Below are 19,983 nucleotides of genomic sequence, written 5' to 3'. Positions count from 1 at the left end.
TTTCCTCTGACACTGACTTGTGATTGCTGGCAAGACATTTAACCTCAATGAACCTTGGTATCCCCTTTATAAAATAGGGTGAGGACATCTCTAGTGTCTGATTCATTGGGTTGTTGGAGGGTTCAGATGTATGTAAATGCTTTGCAAATACTCAATCCAAGCATTGGAGCCAGAATGAACCTGTATTTCTCTCACTCTAATTCCAGTGTTTGTTTGTTTGTTTTTTTCCTATTCATACATGCTTTGGATGCCTTCCCTCTGAGCTCTTTTGTAGGGAGGTAGTTAGATGATGCTATGGATAGAGCTCTGGGCCTTGAGTGAGAAAGTCCTGAGTTCAAATCCACGTTCATATACTACCGGTGTGACCCTGGGGAAATAATTTAATCTCTATTTGCCTCAGTGTCCACAATTATAAAATGAGGATAGTCATGACACTTTTTTTCTCCTTTTTTTCCCCTATTAAGGGGAAAAATGTCTCATTGACTTCCCCAATGAGAAGTCACCCAATGTGACATAGAATATACAGAGTTATTGGGAGGATCAAGTAAGATCATTTTAGTAGAACAGTTAGCCCAGAGCCCAGAGCAGTAGATTCTTAGTTATTGCTTCCTTCTCTTTGAATAGAAGTTTACAGATTTCTGATGGCAAGCAAACAGACAAGCAGGTAAGCAAGCATTGACTAGATTTGTGAATACATTTAAATGGGGGTACACAATACAGGTGTGGCGAGCAGAGAATGGGAGTGAAGGCTATATAAAGCAAATGAAATATTTATATGAAGTAGATGAAGTGTATAAAGTACAATTGGGAGGAGAATGAAGAATAGCCAGGCTGGGTCAATCCCCAAATGATGGCCTTGGAAGGGACTTCCCTCAATAGGAAGAGTAACCTGACAATAGGATTTTTCAGGGAGAAAAGGAAGCTGAGGTAGGTAGAGCTGGTGAAGTCTGGTGAGTCAGAAACAAGATGAGGAGGGGAATGGTGGCATCCATGTGCATATTGGCAACCTTGTGTTGAGCCAACTTTCTCCTCTCCTTTGGTCCTTTTATCTGCTGGCCCAGAGCTAAGGCAATTCCTTGTATTCCTCCAGTAGCCGGGATCTGTGAGTGAGATGGTACAGGGAAAGGACTGTTGAAACAAGAGAATATAGCAAAGTTGTAAGGCTTGCCATGGAAAGATATTACAAGAGAAAGTGAGAGGAATTTGGCAGGAGAGAAATTATTTTCAATGGATTTTCTGTAAGCTCCTTAAGGGTAGGGGTTGTTTCATTTAATTATTTTTCAGCTCTGAATCTTGAATGACTAACAGTTTCTCACATGTCTTAGAAGGTTAATAAATGCTTGTTGAATGAATGAGTGAAGGAATGCCATAGCTACCGATGCTTTTGAAGAAAGGGAGTGAGGTTCTATGGGAGGAAAAGTTTCACTGCTGGAGACTGTCCAGGACCAGAAGGACAAGAAATTCTTCCTGTCAGATGGGTTCTAGTTTTGGCCTGGGACAGTGTGACTTTGTTTTGGCTGTCTTGGAAGAGAGCCTGGGGAGTCAATGAGCCCAGATCCTTAGAGTTTCATTGCTGAACACCTGGATGGAGGAGGGACAGATAGGGTGTGTATGAGGTAGTTAGGTTTTTCTGACCTGAATTAAAGATTGGTTGCTTTAAAAAAAAAACCCAACAAAACACATTTTCATTAATATTTTTTGTTTTTATATCACCCAAATTTCTCATTGCATTCTCTTCCAACTCTCTTTCAAGAAAGTCCTTTTCTAAGAAAAAGAGGAGGAAAAAAGCAATCATCAAAACCAGTCATTACATTCGCTGAAAAAAAAATCATCTTGAATATTCATGGATTTCCCTCATCCTTTGCAAAAGAGTAGGGGTTGTGTTTTCTCATATCTTTTTTTTTTTTTAGGGTTTAGGCAAACGGGGTTAAGTGGCTTGCCCAAGGCCACACAGCTAGGTAATTATTAAGTGTCTGAGACCAGATTTGAACTCAGGTACTCCTGACTCCAGGGCCGGTGCTTTATCCACTATGCCACCTAGCCGCCCCATATCTTTTCTTTGGGTCTAGGCTTTTTTGTAATTTTGCAGCATTAATTTTCAGTTATTTTGTAGTTCTTTTTACTATATTGTCTTAGTCATCATGAATATTGTTTTCCTGGTTCTGTTTATTTCACTTTGCATCAGTTCATGCAATTTCTTCCAAACTTTTTCTTATTTATTACAGTCATTATTTCTTCCAGAAGTATTTCATTGCATTCTTGTATCATTTTTTGTTTAGCCATTCTACTTTGATGGATATTTATTTAGTTTCCAGTTCTTGAACAGATGTCTAGGCCCTGTTTTACATTGATTAGTAAGGAAAGAATGAATTTAATTTTCAGGGAAATGATTTAGAGGTAGCCTTTTAAAATAAGGGCCATTTATGGTCTCCACTTCTACCTGTTGTTCCTATTAAGCCATAATGCATTTGTAATATCATAGAACCCTGGTACATGATTGTTTGGATGACTTTTTTATGTAATATTAGTTCTATGGATCTAATGGTTCTCTGGAATGATTTGCTTACTGGTGCATTCATTTTTTTGAGGGAGGGGTAATCACTTAATAGTCTAAAATTTATGCCTGTCCTGCTTGATGGTCTGCTTGAAAAACAAGCATGTATTTCATGAATGTGGCTTTGAACAAACAGGTTCGGATTAGGATTTGTTAACTTATTTCTTAAATTCAATCCTTTGGGTTTCTGAGCCCAGGGCAAATCCTCTGTGCCAGCCTCAGTAATACAAGACTCCCACATTTCATTTTAACAGTCTTCTGCTGTTTTTCTGGTTTTCCGGTTTAGGCCACATATCACTGGGATCTCAGTAAGACTGACACTGCTGTGGCCCATCAGATGTAGCTTCCTCCTTCTTATGTCTCCCAGAAGTGCAGTGGGATGTGGGAAGGTGGGGTGCTACTTTATGAGGATATTAACTTTTAAACTTGTGGTTTTATTTGGAAAAGATACTAAGAAGCATCCAAGTGGAAGGAGTAAAGAATCTACTACCCGTGGGAATACAGGAAGACTGAACAGACAATCCCAGATTAACAAATGCCTTTTATACCCTCAGATTAGTGTATTTTGGAGTGGGGGGGAAGGAGAAACCCATGTTGTATTAGAGAATGTGTGGGTATAGAAGTGGGTAAGGGTAGAATTGCTAAGAAGCAAAGGGTCAGATGGCATTTCCCTAGGTAGAGGTGGGTGACCTACCTTCTGAGGCCAAATGCATCAGTGATAAAATTTTTATTTCTACATTTTTTTGCAAGGCAATGGGGTTAAGTGGCTTGCCCAAGGCCACACGGCTAGGTAATTATTAAGTGTCTGAGACCGGATTTGAACCCAGGTACTCCTGACTCCAGGGCCGGTGCTTTATCCACTGCACCACCTAGCCGCCCCTTATTTTTCTTTAATAAAAGTGAATTACTCTAGAAAATTGAGGCCTTTTACATTTCAGCATGAGTTAGTAAGCCAGTTTACTCCAGTAAGTAAGATGCAATAAAGGAATGGGTGTTTTGATTGGTATTATGAAGGTAGGTAATGTTGAAAAATGGAGTACTTTGGGGTGTGATTACCATCACTAAGTTGAAATGTAGCAGCATATATTCAATCAACACCTATGATCTAGCCAGTTATAGACAGATGCTATAATTATTAATTGATTATAAAATATCAATTATTTAGTTAATTATTAAACAACCCCCTGCTCTTAAGGGACATGGGGAGGGAGAGGACTAGAGGACATGTATGCAGAGAAGAACATAATATTTGCAAAGTAATTCCGAGAGGAGAGCCCTAACACCTGGGAGGGGCTGGGCTGGATGAGGAAAAGTCTCAGAATTGTCATTCCAAGTGGGTCTGAAGAGAGGAATTCCAGGAAGAGTGAGAGCATTTTAGGTAAGGGACAGACAGCCTATCTAAAGACATGGAGGTGAGATGTAGAATGTGATATATGGGGAACATGAATAGGTCATTTAGTTAGAGAATAGAATGGGAGAAGGAATAATGTAAACCTGGTCTGGCAAAATTATAGCCAAATTAAGGGCTTTAAATGCCAAACAAAAGAATTTGTATTTGATGCTAGAGAGGAAGGGGTCACCACTGGAGTTTTGGAATGGGCCATGACATGGTTTGAGAATAACAATTTTGCATCTTTGTTGAAGTTGGGTTAGAGATTGGCAAAGACTGTGGGCAAGGAAGCAAATTAGAAAGTTTTTGCAATAGTCCTGGTAGAGGTGATGACAACTTGAACTAGACTAATGAATGCCATTTGAGTAGAAAGGAGATGGATGGAAATGACATGCAGGTTGAATTGGCGAGATTTGGAAGCATAAAGGAAACCTGGTCTCTGTGAAACTGGGGAAAGGGTAAGAAGGATAAAAAGTTAGAAAATGGGAGATTTCCAAGAGGCTTTGTTTTAAAATTTTCTTTTGGGGGCAGCTAGGTGGTGTAGTGGATAAAACACCGGCCTTGGAGTCAGGAGTACCTGGGTTTAAATCTGGTCTCAGACACTTAATAATTACCTAGCCGTGTGGCCTTGGGCAAGCCACTTAACCCCATTTGCCTTGCAAAAACCTAAAAAAAAAATTTTTCTTTTGTCCAGTAAAAGAACATATTTTTTTCCTTTTCTTTTTTCTACTTCACATTGCTAGGGTCTAAATTCTATCTTTGCCACAGTCATTTCATTCAACTATTTATAATTTAAATAATTTTTTTTTGGAGGGTGGGGATACACTATTCTAAGAATCTTGCCATGTTAAACACTTTTTAGGAGATTATATTCTGAGTTCCAAACAACTAACGTACAAACTTCTAGGACATGACCTCTGCCAACAGTTGTTCAGCACAGCTTCTCTCTTATTTCAGGTTTATCAGATATTGAAATTATGCAATATATATATAACAATCTTCCTCTTCTCTCTCCTTCTTTGGAACTAGGTAAAATTAAATCATTTTTATCAATTACATATACATCATTATCATTTGTAATTTTGTCCTTCCCTTTCACAGCTATGTTCCTGTTAAAAAATCAAAGAGCAGCAATTTCATTAATAATTAAAATAAATAATAAATTATAACAGTAATTTAATTACTTAATCATTAATAAATAATAAAACATTAACTATTAATCTTAAAACATGACATTCAAAAGAATTTTTGGGAAGAGAAGGATTTAGGAACTAAAAGTATGTATGTTGATAGAAGGAAGAATGAAATCATAAGGGAGGAAAATGTAGGAACCTTTGCTAAGTCTAAGCTGAATGAAGAGAGAAAGAACAGGGGTTTGGAGCAAAAGGCTTCAATTATTAGAGTACAAGTGCTGATCAATTCCACTTCTTTTACACCTTCATCTTTTTTTTTCTTCTGATTTTATTTTCAACTAATAAACATTTGTTTTCTCTTCTTTCCCTCTCCTTTCTCAACTTTCTTACCCCTATATTCTTTTTCTGAAAACCATTGTAACAAATATAAAGTCATAACAAATTCCTTCATTGTGTCTAAAAAACCATTCCTCTATCTTGTGTCTTATTTAATTCTGTCAAGATGAAGGCAGGTTGTTTTGTTGTTGATCTTCAGAAATTTTTTGGCTATTGCATTGATCCAAGTTAAGTCTTTGAGAGTTGTTTGACTTCATAATGTTTTTATTGTATAAAAGCTGTTTAAAATTATGGAGAGAAACAGACCTCAAAGCACTAACTTTTGGAGATTTCAATGTATTCTTTTCAGTCCTTTATAAATCTAGCAAAATAGACAAGGAATTGAATTGAATTTTAAGGAAGTCATGATGATTGCTTAATGGGAATCTAAAGGAATATACATTATCTCTCACATTACAAAAACTGACCATGTGCTGGGACATTAAAAAAATCTCATAAACACATATCCTTTTTTTTAAATTAAAGATTTTATTTATTTTGAGTTTTACAATTTGCCCCCCAATCTTACTTCCCTCCCTCCACCCCCCCCCACAGAAAGCAATTTGCCAGTCTCTACATTGTTTCCATGTTGTACATTGATCCAAATTGAGTGTGAGGAGAGAGAGAGAAGTCATATCCTTAAGGAAGAAACATAAAGTATAAGAGATAACAAGCTCAGACAATAAGATATCAGTTTTTTTTTCTAAATTAAAGGGAATAGTCCTTGAACTTTGTTCAAACTCCACAGCTCTTTATCTGGATACAGATGGTATTCTCCATTGCAGAGAGCCCCAAATTGTCCCTGATTGTTGCACTGATGGAATGAGCAAGTCTATCAAAGTTGATCATCACCCCCTTGTTGCTGTTAGGGTGTACAGTGTTTTTCTGGTTCTGCTCATCTCACTCAGCATCAGTTCATGCAAATTTCTCCAGGCTTCCCTGAATTCCCATCCCTCCTGGTTTCTAACAGAACAGTAGTGTTCCATGACATACATATACCACAGTTTGCTAAGCCATTCCCCAATTGAAGGACATTTACTTGATTTCCAATTCTTTGCCACCACAAACAGGGCTGCTATATTTTTGTACAAGTGATGTTTTTACCCTTTTTCATCATCTCTTCAGGGTATAGACCCAGTAGTGGTATTGCTGGATTAAAGGGTACACATTTTTGTTGCCCTTTGGGCAAAGTTCCAAATTTCTCTCCAGAAAGTTTGAATGAGTTCACAGTTCCATGAACAATGTAATAGTGTCCCAGATTTCCCACAACCTTTCCAACAATGATTGTTATCCTTTCTGGTCATATTGGCCAGTCTGAGGTGTGAGGTGGTACCTCAGAGATGCTTTAATTTGCATTTCTCTAATAAGTAATGATTTGGAGCAATTTTTCATATGACTATGGATTGCTTTGATCTCCTCATCTGTAAATTGCCTCTGCATATCCTTTGACCATTTGTCAACTGGGGAATGGCTTTTTTAAAAAAAATATGACTCATTTCTTTGTATATTTTCAAAATGAGTCCTTTGTCAGAAACATTAGTTGTAAAGATAAACATATATGGGTTTTTTTAGGTTTTTTTTTTTTGCAAGGCAAATGGGGTAGAATGACTTGCCCAAGGCCACACAGCTAGGTAATTATTAAGTGTCTGAGACTGTATTTGAACCCAGGTACTCCTGACTCCAAGGCCGGTGCTTTAACCACTTACGCCACCTAGTCGCCCCCTAAACATATATACTTTTAACAAATCTAAGTATATCCTCAATTGAGTTCTTTCTTAGTAAAGGACCTTTGAAGAAAAGGCTGAAACTTAGAGACTAAATAATTTAATCCTAAAATATTAAATAATTTCATCCTAATTTTAAAGGAGAAATTGATATTTTTTAACAATTTCATCACTAATACTTTCATCAATTTTCATTATTGAATAGCTCAGTGAATTAGGTATATAATTGAAAAATCTAAACAAGCAAGAAATAAAAGCATTTAAATATAAAAATAGAAATTCTGAAAATCAAAGCAATAATTGAAAAATTAGGAGCTGTTAAAAAGCTCAAGACAAATCATTAGCTAATGAATTTATAAAAAGACACGAAATTGCCAATATAAACATGAACAAGAATTCCCAAACAGATGAAGATGAAACAAAATCATCATAAATTTTTTGCTTGATTATATGCTAACAAAATTGATATATAAAATGGATAAGCATTTATAAAATGCTTAAATTTGCTCTTTCTTGTTTTGTTAAAAAAAACTTCAATTTTAAAGTTGAAATTGAATAATCTTTAAAGAAACTCTTGAAGAAGAACTTAAATGAATTTACAAAAGTAAATTCTCCTAAACATTTCAAGGACTAATTATTTGCCAAAGAAAAGGTAAAAAGAAAGAATACTATTAAATTCTGTGTCCTGATAAGAAGGACAGGGAAAGAAAGTATAGACCATCTCAAATGAAATTCAGTGCAAAAAATATTGAATAAAATATTGGCTAAAGAGCTGTAACATATTTTGAAAACATTTTAAACTTTGGTTTGCATGTATAGTAGGAATGCAAGCTTCATTCAGAATTAGGAAATTTATCAAGCTGTATTGCTATCAAAATAACAAAAGTCATGCAATTATATCCATAAATGTAGAGGGACTTGGCAAGATATAATATCTCCTTATTTTAAAAACATTGAAAAATTTTAGAACTTTTAGTATGATGAAAAGTATCTAAAACTGAGGAAGATAGCATTATCTCTAGTGGAAAAACACAAGGTCTTTCCATTTGTATTAGGGATAAAGCAAGGATGTGCCTTGTTACCTTTATTAACATAGTTTAGTAGGATAGCTATAAGAAAAAGACAAGGCAAAGAAATTGTGAGAATAAACACAGGATTAGAGGAAAGAAATTTTTTTCATAGATGACATGATGATTTACTCTAAAGATTCAAGAAAAATAATTGTAACAATTAATAACTTTTGCAAAGTTTGGGATATAAAACAAATTCACAAAAATCTTCCAGTCTTTGAATGTCCTTCAAAATTCAACGGAAAGAGGTAGGAAAAACTTCCATTCAACGTAACTATAGAATATATAAAAATATTTGGGCATCCACCTTGTGAGGTACATGTAAGAATTATATGGATATGAATACAAAATACTCTTTACTGAAATGAATGATTTAATGTTTGGAGAGAGAATAACTCTCCATAGTTGCATTATTATAATAAAAATAAGAATATATAAAATCTACCATTGCATTTAGTACCATATCAATCAGACCCCTAAAATTCTATTCTATACTTTAGGGAACTAGAACAGGAAACAATAAACTGTGGCCCAAGGGAAGATCCATATGTACTAACAAATTTCTAGTCATTCTTTGTCTTGAAGCAAAGAAAAGGAAGTAAAGAGGATGGAAGAAAGGCTGAAAAAATGTGGTATTAAAGGTAATGGAATATTAATGACAAGAATGTTTTGGAAAATGACCTTGAAAGACTTAAGGTTTTTGACCAGTCACAATTCCAGGAGACTAATGTTTTCCATCTTTTGGCAGGGAAGTGGATGGACTTTAATTGCCGAATGGAGCATATGTTTTTAGACATGTTGTTGAGATGCTCAGTAGTGTTGAGTCTTCATGACGCCATTTGGGGTTTTCCTGGCAAAGATGTTGGAGTGATGTGCCTTTTTCTTCTCCAGCTCATTTTATAGATAAGGAAACTGAGGGTTAAATGACTTGACCTAAATCACACAGAAGTGTCTGAGATAAGAATTCAGGTCCTACTGATTCCAGTGCCAGAGCTCCACCTAGTTGATTTTTTTTTTTTGGCTTGACTACTTATTGATTACGTTGGAAGTTTTTTATATGGGAGGAGATTGTAAGAGGAAAGGAGTAATAACTGAGAAGCAAAAAAAGAGAGAAGAGCGATGGAGAGCAGACAAAAGCTCCAAAGGATACATAGACAAGAAAGGCAATGATGTTATTCCAGTGTTAAAATTTAATATATACTTAAATGGATGATTTCACGTACAGTCCTCTTTCTATCCTCTTGCACATAAAAATGTTCATTTTTGTCAAATTGTTGAGGAGGGGGGAAGGCTATATGACAAAGTGAAAATAGAATCAGATTTGGAAGTTAGTTGATTGTCAGTAGCCCTGATAGGCATCAAATAAATATTTGTTGAAGGGAAAACAGAATAAATGGTTTAACTATTGGGGAGCCCTCTTTTCCTTGTCTGCTTGCTACTAGCTTTTCTCACACTCTCCCACCTCATCTTCCTCAGGTCATTAACATTCTAACTATGTGTAATATGTTTTTCAGTCCTGTCCTGCTCTTAGTGATCCCAGTTGAGGATTTCTTGGCAAAGATACTTTGTTTTGTTTTTTGTAAGGTACTGGACTTAAGTGACTTGCTCAAGTTCACACAGCTAGGTAATTATTGTCTGAGGTTATATTTGAACTCAGATTCTCCTGAATCCAGGGCAGTGGCTCTGTTCACTGCACCACCCAGCTGCCCCCAAAGACATTAACTTGCCCAAGATCACATAGCTAGTGTCTGAGGTCAGATTTCAACTCTAAGATGAGTATTCAGGACTCTTCCTTGGCAGTCTATCTACTGCATCACCTCTAAAGGCAGATTTCTGTCTACCTGGATGAAGTGCTTTGGGAGATTCTGGGAGTGGAATCTTCTATGCTTATAAAATACTTGAGTGAATGAATGACAGAATGAAAGTTACAGGAAGGTGTGACTAGCATTCTGTAGGCAAAGTAAATTCTGATCACTTCATATACCCCTCATCTATTTTTGTCAAAGGGAGGATGTGGTATAGTCAGTTACCAGGTCACCTTCTGCCCCCGATCCGAATCTTTTCTGACCGCAGAATTGCAAGGCAGAAGGTTAGGGTTCTGAATTGGGAGTTAGTTTGTTGCTTCTCAGTCTTCTCTCCCCACCCAGTCCTTCCTTCCCTACCCCCCCCCCCCCCCAACCCCTGGCTCTGAGTGGGGCTGTCAGATTTCTGTTTGCTTAGTAAACACTGCCTGGTGACTTTGTTCTACTTTCTCAGCCTGAAGTGATCTGAGTTCCTGGCCCCTTTAGCAATAGCTTCCTGGGCTCACCTAGTAGGACTTGTAGTTCTTAACCCCTCTCACTTTTGTGCTTTACCTAAGAGGTTTTTGCTCTCAACCTTCTCCCACCTCAACTCTATTTTCTGTAGCCATGTTTTCCATTCCTACTCCTCAAAACTGGGTAGAGTCCTGTGTTTCCCAGACATTGTAGTCCCATACTCCAAATGCTGAGCTCAATCTGAAAGACTTGGGTTCTAGTATTTCCTTTGATACTTATCACCTATATGACTGACTATAGGCAATATCTGTTATTCCTTTTTTTTTTTTGCAAGGCAAATGGGGTTAAGTGGCTTGCCCAAGGCCACACAGCTAGGTAATTAGTAAGTGTCTGAGACTGGATTTGAACCCAGGTACTCCTGACCCCAAGGCCGGTGCTTTGTCCACTACGCCACCTAGCCGCCCCCAATATCTGTTATTTCTCAGAATTTATTTGTTCTTTTGTAAAAGATTAATTTCAAAGGGGTTGTTGTGAAGATCAAATGTGATAATTTTTGTAAAGTGCTTTGACCATTTTAAAAGTCTTTATCATCACCTTCCTTGCCTAGGCCTTTCCTTAGATGGATTTACATTATCTGCAGGGATGCAACCCACTTGAAAGCTGAGGGAATCAGATGAAATTTTGCTTTCCCTCAAAGGTCCTACATACTTCAAAATCATGTTTTGAAAAAATTCCTTAATATTTCCTTAAGAAGTATCTAGGGTACTTCATTATGGCTTCCTTTAAATCAAGCCTGTACTTGTCAAGATATTCAGTATTCTGAATCTTTCTAGTGAAAAGAATGACTTTGGACAAGTCACAACTTTTTAGACCTCATAAAAGAATGGGTTTCTAGTTTTAATTGTATGTTCTAAGTATGATATAGGATATAAACTTGTTTTCAGTAGCTTAGAATCACAGCTATAGAGGTTGAGGAAATTTTGAGGTCATTTAGTCCTTGTTTTCTCATTTTAAAGAAGAGGCTGTTGAAGCTGTGAATTACCTAAGTGATTTGCCCAAGTATATATAGGTAGTAATTGTGACTGAGAAAAGATTTAAAGCTATATTCTCTAACCCTCTATCCTATTTCTACTTCTGCTGTGGTTTCATTACTGGCCTCCAAAGTTAGCTGTCTTTAGTATTTTTGATTTTTTTTTTTTTAGGTTTTTGCAAGGCAAATGGGGTAGAGTGGCTTGCCCAAGGCCACACAGCTAGGTAATTATTAAGTGTCTGAGGCCGGATTTGAACCCAGGTACTCCTGACTCCAGGGCTGGTGCTTTATCCACTGCCCCACCTAGCCGCCCCTTTTTGATTCTTTCTTAATGACAGCTTTGACCTGGGTTCTTTTTACTTGGTTTATGTGAAATAAAAAAGAAAAATGAAAGGGTTGGGGGAGGGAGGCTATTAGACTTTTATATACTTAAGAGGTATCTACATGATCACTTGCTGGTCTGTTGCCATGAGTGGGAGCGATTTTTGCTTGAATTCTTTGTAGGATGCTGGTCTCTTGGATGCACTGTCCAGTTAGAAAGCCATGGAGGAAATTGTGTTCATTATGTAGTATCTGGGTCCTGTAGATCTTCATTATTTGTGCTAGTCTTTGACAAGGTCTTGTTTTCATCCATATTTCAGTCTCTACTTGAATTTCCTTCCTGTCTTTCTGTCTCCCTTTTGAGTGCTCTATGATCCAGTGAAGCTTTTCTTCTAACATAACACTCCTATCCTGATGCCATACTTTTGGGCATTGGTTGTTCCCCTTGTCTGAAATGCTTTCCCTCCTCCCCTCCACCTCTTGATGTCCCCGTCTTCCTTCAGCTCAAATTCTGCAGGAGTTACATTTTTTGATTCTCCTGCACTGCTAGTACCTTTCCTCTGAACCTTCTGTCTACTCTGTAACTATCTCGTGTATTCTAGTTGTTTGCATACTATCTCATCCATTGGAATGTGGGCTTCTTGAGGGGAGGAGCCATGTTTATATCTTTCTTTGTATGTCATAAGTGCTCAATTAATCTTTATTTATTGATGAATTGATTGAATAAATGCTTGTTGATTGACTTCCCTTACAGAATAGGTGAAGTTGAACCCTACCTGGCATGTATTACCCTCTGTAGAACCTCTTAAACTTCCTCTAGTTCTTGAGATATTATCTGGAATTAGGGCCTAAGGTTCTTGGAGTTTGCTTAACAGAAATGACTTTTCTTCTGGTGAATGCCTGTTTATTGACCCTGGCCTGAAGACATCTGTTTAGTCTGAGATTGTTTCTGATCTGACCTGTTCTTTTTTTCTCTAGGCAAAACCCATTTATGGTGGCTGGCTGCTCCTTGCTCCAGAAGGGACTGATTTTGATAATCCTGTGCACAGGTCTCGGGTAAGAAAAAAATTGTGGTTCTTTTCCTTTACGTATAATAAGTTCATTCTTGGGGAAATGGCTCCTTAATATTAATTTGGTAGACTAGAAAATTGAAGAAGGATTTTGAACTTTGTGACTAAGAGAAGACCTTAGAAGAAATCTGGTCAGATAAAATACCCCATTATAGGGCCTCTTAGGGTTTCACAGAAAGAACTCTTAAGAAAAGGGCCTAGTGGATAGCCATTTACTTGGACTAATCTGACCCTAGAGTTAGTAAAGTTGGAGACAAAAAACTGAGAGAAATTATGAAAGTGTGTTCTTTATAATTGTGATTGTAAAATTTTTTTAGCAAATCAAATCTAATCATCTTCTAGACCTTTCACTTACTTAAAAAAAAATTGTTCCCTGAGATTTTCGAAACAGGTCCATCAACATCTGCTTTCCTCATGTGCTCACCAAGCTACTTGTTGATGTCATACATCAGAGTGGTCCTTTCAGAAAGTCATGGGTGCTCGAAGAGTAGTCAAGCATGAAAAGGAAAAATAGCAGAGGAGGAACTAAGAAAACATGGTTTCCAGCCAGGGGTTTGTTCTTTTGTCAGGAAGCCCCTTTGGAGCTGACACCATCACACAAACCTTTTGTTTTTCATATGTTTTTGCCTCCTTTTGGCACTGCCTATTTACCCTTAAGAATTATTCCAGTTATGTATCCTTCCTCCTAGGCTGTCCTTCCTGGCCCTTTCTGTTCACTTGAACCTCCCCTTCTAATCCTGAATTTTAGGTTATCTTTTCAGTAGTATCTTCTAACCCTTGGGACTCTGTCCATTCAAGTTTCAAAGATTTCTAGAAATTATATCCTCTTTCCAGAGTAGTACAATGACCATTAAAAATGAGAAGTACCAAAGTCAATATAATCCAATGTAGTGCACTTTCATCTATTAAAAAACTACCTCCTTTGGATGATTCCAGAATTTATGCTACAACATGTTTCTGTATTTTGGGAAATGTCCCAAGGCCAAGGAGGACTTTTCTGACCCTCTTCCTCTGAAGGTGGTCCTGAAGCATAGATTCATCTGTAATGTAGTTCTTGAAGATAGTGAGGTTCATATATCTGTTTCCTAATATTGCATGAGGGTGGGAAGTTATTGATATTTTTGTTTTTAGTTAGTTTTTTTTTAGTTTAGTTGTTTTTTAAAACAAGCTTGCCTGTGATTGGGCTTTTTAAAGCTATAGAATGTTAAAACTGTAAAGGACTTTAGAAATCATGTAGACCAACCCTATCTTTTTTTTTTTGCAAGGCAATGGGGTTAAGTGGTTTGCCCAAGGCCACACAGCTAGGTAATTATTAAGTGTCTGAAGCCGGATCTGAACTCAGGTCCTCCTGACTGTGTATCCTCAGTGCCTAATAGAGTGGCTGGTGCATAGGCATAATAAATGCTTGTTGAATTGAATTAGATTTATGAGCCCTAGGCAGGCACCCATTAATTTTGTAGCTTTTAGCATTTGATCTTGTTGTTTGTCAAGTATTGGTGGAGGTAAAGAAAAAAATTTCTCTGGGGCCAGAACTCCATCTATAGGTCACCCTTTGTTTTTTTTTTTGAGCAGAAGAATACCATTGTTTGGATTTACTCTTCAATATTTTGGTCATTCTAGCCTCAGGGACTACCACATTCTTCCTTCCTCTTCTTTCCAAGCCCCTCAACTCAACTCTGGTCCTTTGCTCCTGTTCTCTACTTGAGTCTCCCATGGAAACTTAATTTTGATGGGAGTGCAGTGGAGCACCCCGTCTCACTTATTTTTCAGATTATTAGCATTATAACACTAGTGTCACTAGAGTAGTGCCCCAGTTAGTTGCCTGGTATCTTTGTAGTTGTCCCATGAGCAAGTTAGTTGAAAGATTTAGGCTTCTTGGAAAGGCCAGGCTTCTTTTTTGGAAAAAATGATAGAGAATGAGAGGTCTTTTTCCCTTGAGTATGTGTCATAATTCCAGCTATGGTTCACAGTGCTAGTATTCTCTCTGCCTTTTACTCAGTGAAAAAATAATACTTGGCAGGCCAGACTGGGATTTACATTGGTACAGACTTCCCCATTTCTGTTGAGGGTTTCATTCTTCCAGTTACTCAGGTTCATGACCCAGAATGAGTCTCAGATTAAAGTCTAAATTGACCCTCCCTATACCACATCCCATCTATTCAGTTTCCCAAGTCTTATTTAATTCTCCTTCCATAAATATCTTTTATTTGTCCCCCTTTTCTCCACTCACAGGGCTACCTCCTCAGTTCAGGCCATTTTAAATTTTTTCCTGGATTAATAAAATGACACTATTATCTCCTTGTCTCCTTTGTCCCCTCTCCCATCAAATCTGGGAATGGAATGGGGGGGGGTAGTGCATTCCAGGAAATAGGGAAAAATAGCTCGTGGGATTACATAGAGTTTTAAAAAAACGGAGGTATCAAATTCATGGATAGACCATAAAATTTTCAAAGGGGATTATTATGAAATAAGTAAAATAGCAAAAAATCAGATAGCGGAGGGTCTCAAATGCTAGTCTGAGGCAGTATCTCTATTGTTTATTCTCCATGTCAATCCGTCATTCAGCTGCTAAAGTGTTTATTTTTTTGTCCTTTGTTCTTGACTTCAGGGGAGGTGATACCATGACAAGCATATGAATTGGATTTGAGTGAGCTAAATCACAATTTGTGCTAAGTCACCAGCCTCACTTCTCCTCCAGAGCCATCTGGTTCCAGTGTCCACATACCAATCAGGACCACCGGACATGGCTCTGGATGAGAGGTAGTCAAGGTTAAGTGACTTGTCCAAGGTCACACAACTAAAGTATAAAGTGTCTGAGGCTAGATTCCAACACCTGTCCTCCTGACTCCAAGGCCAGTGCTCAATCCACTGTACCACCTAGCTGCTGAAGTAATTTTCTTGAGACCTATAACTGACCAAGTCACTTTACCACTCAAAAGCTCAGTGGCTCCCTATTACATCTGTGATAAAATAGGATTTCTTCAGTCCAGCATTGAAAAATAGCAGATTCCATTCTTTTTTTAAAAAAATGCAATGTAGTTAAGTGACTTTCCCAAGGTCACACAACTAGATAATTATTTAAGTGTCTGAGACTGGATTTGGACTTCCAGGCCAGTGCTGTATCCACTGTGCCACTTAGGTGCCCCTAAAACCACTCTTCTTTTTTTCTGATTACTTCTTACTACCTTTCATAATAATCTCCTATACAAATTTTATGCCTTATTAAAAAAAATCTGATAACTCCATGTATGACAAGGTTTTTCCCTTTTCTGGAATATACTCCTTCCTTGGTTCCATTTCCAGAACCCTTGTTTTACAATTCATTCTTTCCTTATCTCCTCAGTTGCTAATGAATTTTTTCTCTCTTTGACTTGTATTTGCTATCTCCTTTGTAGAAAGTGAGCTCTTTTTTTTTTTTGTCTTTGTAATCCATGTCCATCACAGCAGCTTGCATATAATAGGTAGGTAAAATTTGTAGAATTGAGTAACTAGTTTCTACAAATGGAGAGAATACACACAGTTGATAGTTGCATCTTTACCATCTTTGCAGTTTGCTTAGCCAGGGATCCCCTCCAGAATTGGGTCATGGGACAAAATGAACCTCCACTCAGTTTCTCTGTCAGTGTGGGTAGTCTAATCTAAGCCTCCAAGGCTTCAGGCTTGGAACCTTCCTAATCACCCCACTCTGTCCTCTTTCTAGAAATGGCAGAGGAGATTCTTCATCCTATATGAACATGGACTTCTGCGCTATGCTTTGGACGAAATGGTAAGCAACCTTTTTTTTTTTTTTAAACTTCCCCTTCTGCTTATTGATCCACTAAACCTTTAGGTTGTATCTTGACTCTACTACAGTGGGTTGTTGTCATTGGTTGCTCTTTGGTTTCTGTGGCCTTGAATGGAAATAGTTTTTGGGTTTCATGTAGATCTGTGTGGTGGAGTTGTTTCAGCCAGAGATCCTGAACTGACAACAAAGTTCAAGAGAGAACCTCTTCTAAAGAATGATAAACTTCTAGGTTCAACCAGAGTATGCCCAGGTAGAGAAGAATTAGGAATCAGAAATTTATTTCATTGAAATCTAGCAATTGACCCTTCTTTGGAGTTTACCTTGGAGTAGTTAGTTGAAAAGTTGATGACTTTTCTAGAAGACCTGAATTTAGGCATGTTCATTATTAGAGTTATACACTGATTTGGATGGTGATTGGTGTCTTCTCTATCTCAAAATCATTAGTCCTTTTTTTTTTGCAAGGCAAATGGGGTTAAGTGGCTTGCCCAAGGCCACACAGCTAGGTAATTATTAAGTGTCTGAGACTGGATTTGAACCCAGTTACTCCTGACTCCAGGGCTGGTGCTTCATCCACTGTGCCACCTAGCTGCCCCAGTCCTTTTTTTCTTTAAGGTTTTTTAGGCCTTACTGACCTGAGTGAAAGTCAATGTTTGTGGAAACTTTGGGGGAGGCAGAGGGCTGGTGGTCAATATGTCTCTAGTCATATTGACTCTGTTCTACCAGTAATGGATTTTTTTCTTCTCTGATGTAACCTCACTGTCTATCTGTTTTCTTTTCTTTTTGTTTTTTTGCAAGGGATTAAGTGACTTGCCCAAGATCACAAAGCTAAGTAATTATTACGTGTTGGAAATCAGATTTGAACTGAGGTCCTCTTGCCAGGGGCAGTGTTCTATCCACTGTGCCACCTAGCTACTCCTATCTACCTGTTTTCTTTAGGAAACTGGGCCAGTAGCTATTATTGTCATATGCCACCCATACTTTCTTAACTCCCCCCTCCCCCCCAATCTGGTAATGGTTGGGGGAAAAAACCAAACTAACCCCCAAACTTACGATGCTGGTCTTATGAGCAATGGCATAGATGAAAATTCTGGGAAACTTAAGATTTGTATGAACTGATGCAGTGAAATAGGGATCAATATTCACAGTTATTATAACACTTAGATGAAAAATCCAACTATCTTTTTATTGAGGTAATTTTCAAAACCCACTGCAGAAAGGTCTTAGAGAAGAGATAGTAAAACATATCTCCATCTGAGAGAGGGAGGACTGTTAGGGCATTTCATATTTTATCTATCAAATGTGGTCATTGCTTAAGAGTGAGTTGCTTAATTGTTGGGCTGTATCACAAGGAAGAGTTTAATCTGGAGGGAGAGAGACTAGTCTTGTTTTTTCCCTTAAAAGTGAATGGGGGGTGTGTGTGGCTAGGTGGTGTAGTAGGTAAAGCACCAGCCCTGGAGTCAGGAATACCTGGGTTCAAATCCGGTCTCAGACACTTAATAATTACCTTGCTTTGTGGCCTTGGGCAAGCCACTTAACCCCATTTGCCTTGCAAAAAAAAAAGTAAATTGGGGAGGCAGCTAGGTGGCAGTGAGTAGAACACCAGCCCTGGAGTCAGGAGGACCTGAGTTCAAATTCAAATGTGGCCTAGCCGTGTGATCTTGGGCAAATCACTGTAACTCCATTGCCATAAATAAATAACCCCATTGCCATAAATAAATAAATAAATAAATAGACAATTATAAAAAAGAAGTGAATGGGATTTAATGACCAAAGACTTCAAAAAAAACTTGTTTTTTTAAAAAATTCTGGTTGGGGCAGCTAGATGATGCAATGGATAGAGCATTGAGAGGATCTGAATTCAAATCTAGAATCAGGTACCTGATTTGAACTAACCATTAGAACCTAGGCAAGACATTTAATCTGAATTGCCAAAACAAACAAAAAACAAATCAGGTTCCCTTCCTTTAGAAAGCCTAGATTAAACAGAATTGTTCCTTTTTCTTTCCCCTCTTTCCCCTCCCTCTAATTTTTATTCTATTTGCTGGATGCTTCTTCCCTTTTAGTCTGAAGTCTAGCCTTTGGGAAGGCTTCAAGGCAGGGTTGTTCTCTTTCTCATATCTGGTAAGGAAGGAGAAAAAAGGTGGACAAATGGAAAGAGTATAATAATCAATCCAAGCAGTTCATTAAGAATTATTAAGTACTTACTATCTACAGGCAATATGGTAATTGCTGAAGATAATAAATGGAATGAAATAGTCCCTGCCTTCCAGGAGCTTATATTCCTCTGGGGAGTCAAAGTATTATCTCTATATAAGATAGAATCTTTGCCCAGCTAAAATTCTTTGTTTAGCACCATAGATATAAAATTATAGAGCAGGGAATAAACTTTAAACATCACTTGGTATAACCCCATCATTTAAAAAAATTGATGTCCTTTTTATATCATGTCTTTAAAAAAACCAATACAATCATCCCTTCCACATCACAGTGGTTAGGCATATAGCATCTCTTCGATCTGGAAAATCTGTGTGAAATTTTCTGGCCCTCCTTTTGTACTAGAAAGGAAGTCTTTATTATGGTATTAAAAGACAGACTATGTTGATGTTTTAGAATACTTTTCTGTGACATTTCTGGGATTCTTAACTTTTCCTGCATTGTCTTCTGGCCTTTTCATGTCATCTATTGCTTTTGCAAAATTTACCCAAAATTCCAATTTTATTTCTTATGCCAACCTGAGATATATGAAACCAGGAAGGGAAAAGTTGCAAAATGGAAGAGATAACTGTATTGTGTTTTTCCCAAGTTACATATAAAGAAAAATTTAAACATTCATTTTTTTCTCAAAAAGGTTTTATTGTTTTTTGCAATGGACATAAAACACAGAGGAATATCTATCCATCCATCCATCATCTATCTATCTAGATATCCATCTTTCATAGGAATATAGATTTAGAACTAAAAGTGATAATTAAGCTTGAATCTACCAAAAATAGTTATCATTGTGCACCTATTGACGCTCAATGGCAGCCATTTTGGAAAAGGGAATTAGCCAATTTGATAAATCTTTACCCTAGAGAAAAGTCAAGGTTTCCTCAGTATTGGGTTATCAAGAGGTGGGAATAACTTGAAATTGAGTTGTATATTTATATATGTAACAAACGTAAGTCTGGTTAAAGAAGCTAAAATTCTTAAATGACATGAAATTGGATAAATTTCATAGGCATCACATATGCTTTGGTTTTAAATTTTCATTTTTTTTTTAAATATATATCCTGGG

General features: G+C 37.3%; 1 protein-coding gene across 7 annotated transcripts in view; it reads left to right on the top strand.

The window, feature by feature from the left end:
* Positions 1 to 19,983, top strand: part of MPRIP (myosin phosphatase Rho interacting protein) — a 241,755-nt gene that overhangs the window by 39,241 nt on the left and 182,531 nt on the right. For all 7 annotated transcript variants that reach the window (XM_074206994.1, XM_074206991.1, XM_074206995.1 and 4 more), the window contains exons 2-3: positions 12,831 to 12,908; positions 16,623 to 16,688. In XM_074206994.1, the coding sequence (XP_074063095.1) occupies positions 12,831 to 12,908; positions 16,623 to 16,688 (144 nt within the window). The remainder of the gene's footprint in view (positions 1 to 12,830; positions 12,909 to 16,622; positions 16,689 to 19,983) is intronic.

The sequence above is a fragment of the Macrotis lagotis genome, chromosome X, assembly GCF_037893015.1.
Source record: "Macrotis lagotis isolate mMagLag1 chromosome X, bilby.v1.9.chrom.fasta, whole genome shotgun sequence".
Lineage (NCBI taxonomy): Eukaryota > Metazoa > Chordata > Mammalia > Peramelemorphia > Peramelidae > Macrotis > Macrotis lagotis.
The sequence above is the reverse complement of the archived record's forward strand: the minus strand, read 5'-3'. Positions and strand labels throughout refer to the sequence as shown.